Raw genomic sequence first — 3,385 nt, forward strand, 5'->3', positions numbered from 1 at the left:
CTCCTCCATCCCTCTCTCCTCCTCCCTCTTTCCCTCTACCCTCTGCTCCTCCCTCTCTCACACCACCCAACACACTGCGTAATGTCTCCTCTAGTCTCATCGTGTAGTATCCAGTACTATATCTGTGCAATATCTCGTCTCATCATGTAGTATCCAGTACTATATCTGTGCAATATCGCCTCTAGTCTCATCATGTAGTAACCAGTACTATATCTGTGCAATGTCTCCTCTAGTCTCATCGTGTAGTGACCAGTACTATAACTGCGTGTTCGTGGTCCAGGCCAGGTTGTGTGTGTACTCCTACTACAGAACTGCCTGCTGCTCATCCTGCTCCGTCATCACACACACACACTCCTCAAGAACCACCTCCGCAGGCGATGACTTCCCCAGATAGGAGTTTGTCTCCCTAACTGAGATCACCTGGCTCCTGGAATACACACCTGAAAGAACAACACCTGAAAGAACAACACCTGAAGGAACAACACCTGAAGGAAACACACCTCACCTCCACCTGAACACACCTGTATCAATACCAACACTCACCTGGCCTCACCTCCACCTGAACACCTGTATCAACACCAACACTCACCTGGCCTCACCTCCACCTGAACACACCTGTATCAATACCATCACTCACCTGGCCTCACCTCCACCTGAACACACCTGTATCAACACCAACACTCACCTGGCCTCACCTCCACCTGAACACACCTGTATCAATACCATCACTCACCTGGCCTCACCTCCACCTGAACACCTGTATCAACACCAACACTCACCTGGCCTCACCTCCACCTGAACACACCTGTATCAATACCATCACTCACCTGGCCTCACCTCCACCTGAACACACCTGTATCAACACCAACACTCACCTGGCTTCACCTCCACCTGAACACACCTGTATCAATACCATCACTCACCTGGCCTCACCTCCACCTGAACACACCTGTATCAATACCATCACTCACCTGGCCTCACCTCCACCTGAACACACCTGTATCAATACCATCACTCACCTGGCCTCACCTCCACCTGAACACACCTGTATCAACACCAACACTCACCTGGCCTCACCTCCACCTGAACACACCTGTATCAACACCAACACTCACCTGGCTTCACCTCCGCCTGAACACACCTGTATCAATACCATCACTCACCTGGCCTTACCTCCACCTGAACACACCTGTATCAACACCAACACTCACCTGGCTTCACCTCCACCTGAACACACCTGTATCAATACCATCACTCACCTGGCCTCACCTCCACCTGAACACCTGTATCAACACCAACACTCACCTAGCCTCACCTCCCCCTGAACACACCTGTATCAACACCAACACTCACCTGGCCTCACCTCCACCTGAACACACCTGTATCAACACCAACACTCACCTGGCTTCACCTCCGCCTGAACACACCTGTATCAATACCATCACTCACCTGGCCTTACCTCCACCTGAACACCTGTATCAACACTCACCTGGCCTCACCTCCACCTGAACACACCTGTATCAACACCAACACTCACCTAGCCTCACCTCCACCTGAACACACCTGTATCAACACCAACACTCACCTGGCTTCACCTCCACCTGAACACACCTGTATCAACACCAACACTCACCTGGCTTCACCTGAACACTGGACTCCATTATCATAACACTCCAGTGACCAAGCCCTTGATTTTCTCAAACTTGTTCACTATTGTTATTGTTCATGTTTAAACTTCCAGCATCACTTCCTCATCTGTCATTGTTTATGTCTTGTGATGCACCAGGTTTATATTAAACAACCCAACTACGGTATTTATTCTAAAAAATAAAGACTTTCAACAATCTGGGACTTTGATTATTTAGAAGGAGGACAGCAGAGAGCTCTGTTTCCACGCCGACGGAGGAATGTAAACATGTCCACAGGGTTGTCCTGCGGGTGGGAATGTATGGAGTCAGAACGTTGGACGCTTTAACTTGATGACCAAGTCAGACCTCCTGAGAGGAGATATCTATTATCTCTGCAGTCAATTGAGAAAGCAGAACTGGAAGCAGAACATTAAGAGGATGGTATCATCTGAGGAGACTCCTAGGGTGATATTTGGTGATGGTATCATCTGAGAAGACTCCTAGGGTGACGGTATCATCTGAGGAGACTCCTAGGGTGATGGGATTATCTGAGGAGACTCCTAGGGTGATGGTATCATCTGAGGAGACTCCTAGGGTGATGGTATTATCTGAGGAGACCCCTAGGGTGATGGTATTATTTGAGGAGACTCCTAGGGTGATGGTATCATCTGAGAAGACTCCTAGGGTGATGGTATTATCTGAGGAGACTCCTAGGGTGATATGTGGTGATTGTGTTATCTGAGGAGACTCCTATGGTGATATGTGGTGATGGTATCATCTGAGGAGACTCCTAGGGTGATATGTGGTAATGGTATCATCTGAGAAGACTCCTAGGGTGATGGTATCATCTGAGGAGACTCCTAGGGTGATATGTGGTGTGGGTATAATCTGAGAAGACTCATAGGGTGATATGTGGTGATGGTATCATCTGAGAAGACTCCTAGGGTGATGGTATCATCTGAGGAGACTCCTAGGGTGATGGTATCATCTGAGAAGACTCCTAGGGTGATGGTATTATCTGAGAAGGGTGATATGTGGTGATGGTATCATCTGAGAAGACTCCTAGGGTGATGGTATTATCTGAGAAGACTCCTAGGGTGATGGCATTATCTGAGGAGACTCCTAGGGTGATGGTATTATCTGAGACTCCTAGGATGATGGTATTATCTGAGGAGACTTCTAGGGTGATATGGGGTGATGGTATTATCTGAGGAGACTTCTAGGGTGATATGGGGTGATGGTATTATCTGAGGAGACTTCTAGGGTGATATGTGGTGATGTTTTTATCTGAGGAGACTCCTAGGGTGTTATGTGGTGATGGTATTATCTCAGGAGACTCCTAGGGTGATATGTGGTGATGGTATTATCTGAGGAGACTCCTATGGTGATATGTGGTGATGGTATTATCTCAGGAGACTCCTAGGGTGATATGTGGTGATGGTATTATATGAGAATAGTCCTCTAGTCCTCATCTCTCTCCTCTAGTCCTCATCTCTCTCCTCTAGTCCTCATCTCTCTCCTCTAGTCCTCACCTCTCTCATCTAGTCTTCATCTCTCTCATCTAGTCCTCATCTCTCTCCATTCTCTAGTCCTCATCTCTCTCCTCTAGTCCCCATCTCTCTCCATTATCCAGTCCTCATCTCTCTCCATTCTCTTCCAGTCCTCATCACTCTCCATTCTCTAGTCCTCATCTCTCTCCATTCTCTAGTCCTCATCTCTCTCCATTCTCTAGTCCTCATCTCTCTCCATTCTCTAGT

General features: G+C 47.9%; 1 protein-coding gene across 1 annotated transcript in view; it reads left to right on the plus strand.

Moving 5' to 3' along the window:
- Window positions 1-564, plus strand: part of adamtsl7 (ADAMTS-like 7) — a 38,731-nt gene extending 38,167 nt beyond the window's left edge. Inside the window, exon 12 of the mRNA XM_031814608.1 lies at window positions 234-564. Coding sequence (XP_031670468.1) covers window positions 234-394 — 161 coding nt within the window. The 3' untranslated portion in view covers window positions 395-564. The remainder of the gene's footprint in view (window positions 1-233) is intronic.
- The last annotated feature ends 2,821 nt before the right edge of the window (window positions 565-3,385 follow it).

This window comes from Oncorhynchus kisutch, unplaced genomic scaffold (assembly GCF_002021735.2).
Source record: "Oncorhynchus kisutch isolate 150728-3 unplaced genomic scaffold, Okis_V2 Okis07a-Okis12b_hom, whole genome shotgun sequence".
In the NCBI taxonomy this organism is placed as follows: Eukaryota; Metazoa; Chordata; class Actinopteri; order Salmoniformes; family Salmonidae; genus Oncorhynchus; species Oncorhynchus kisutch.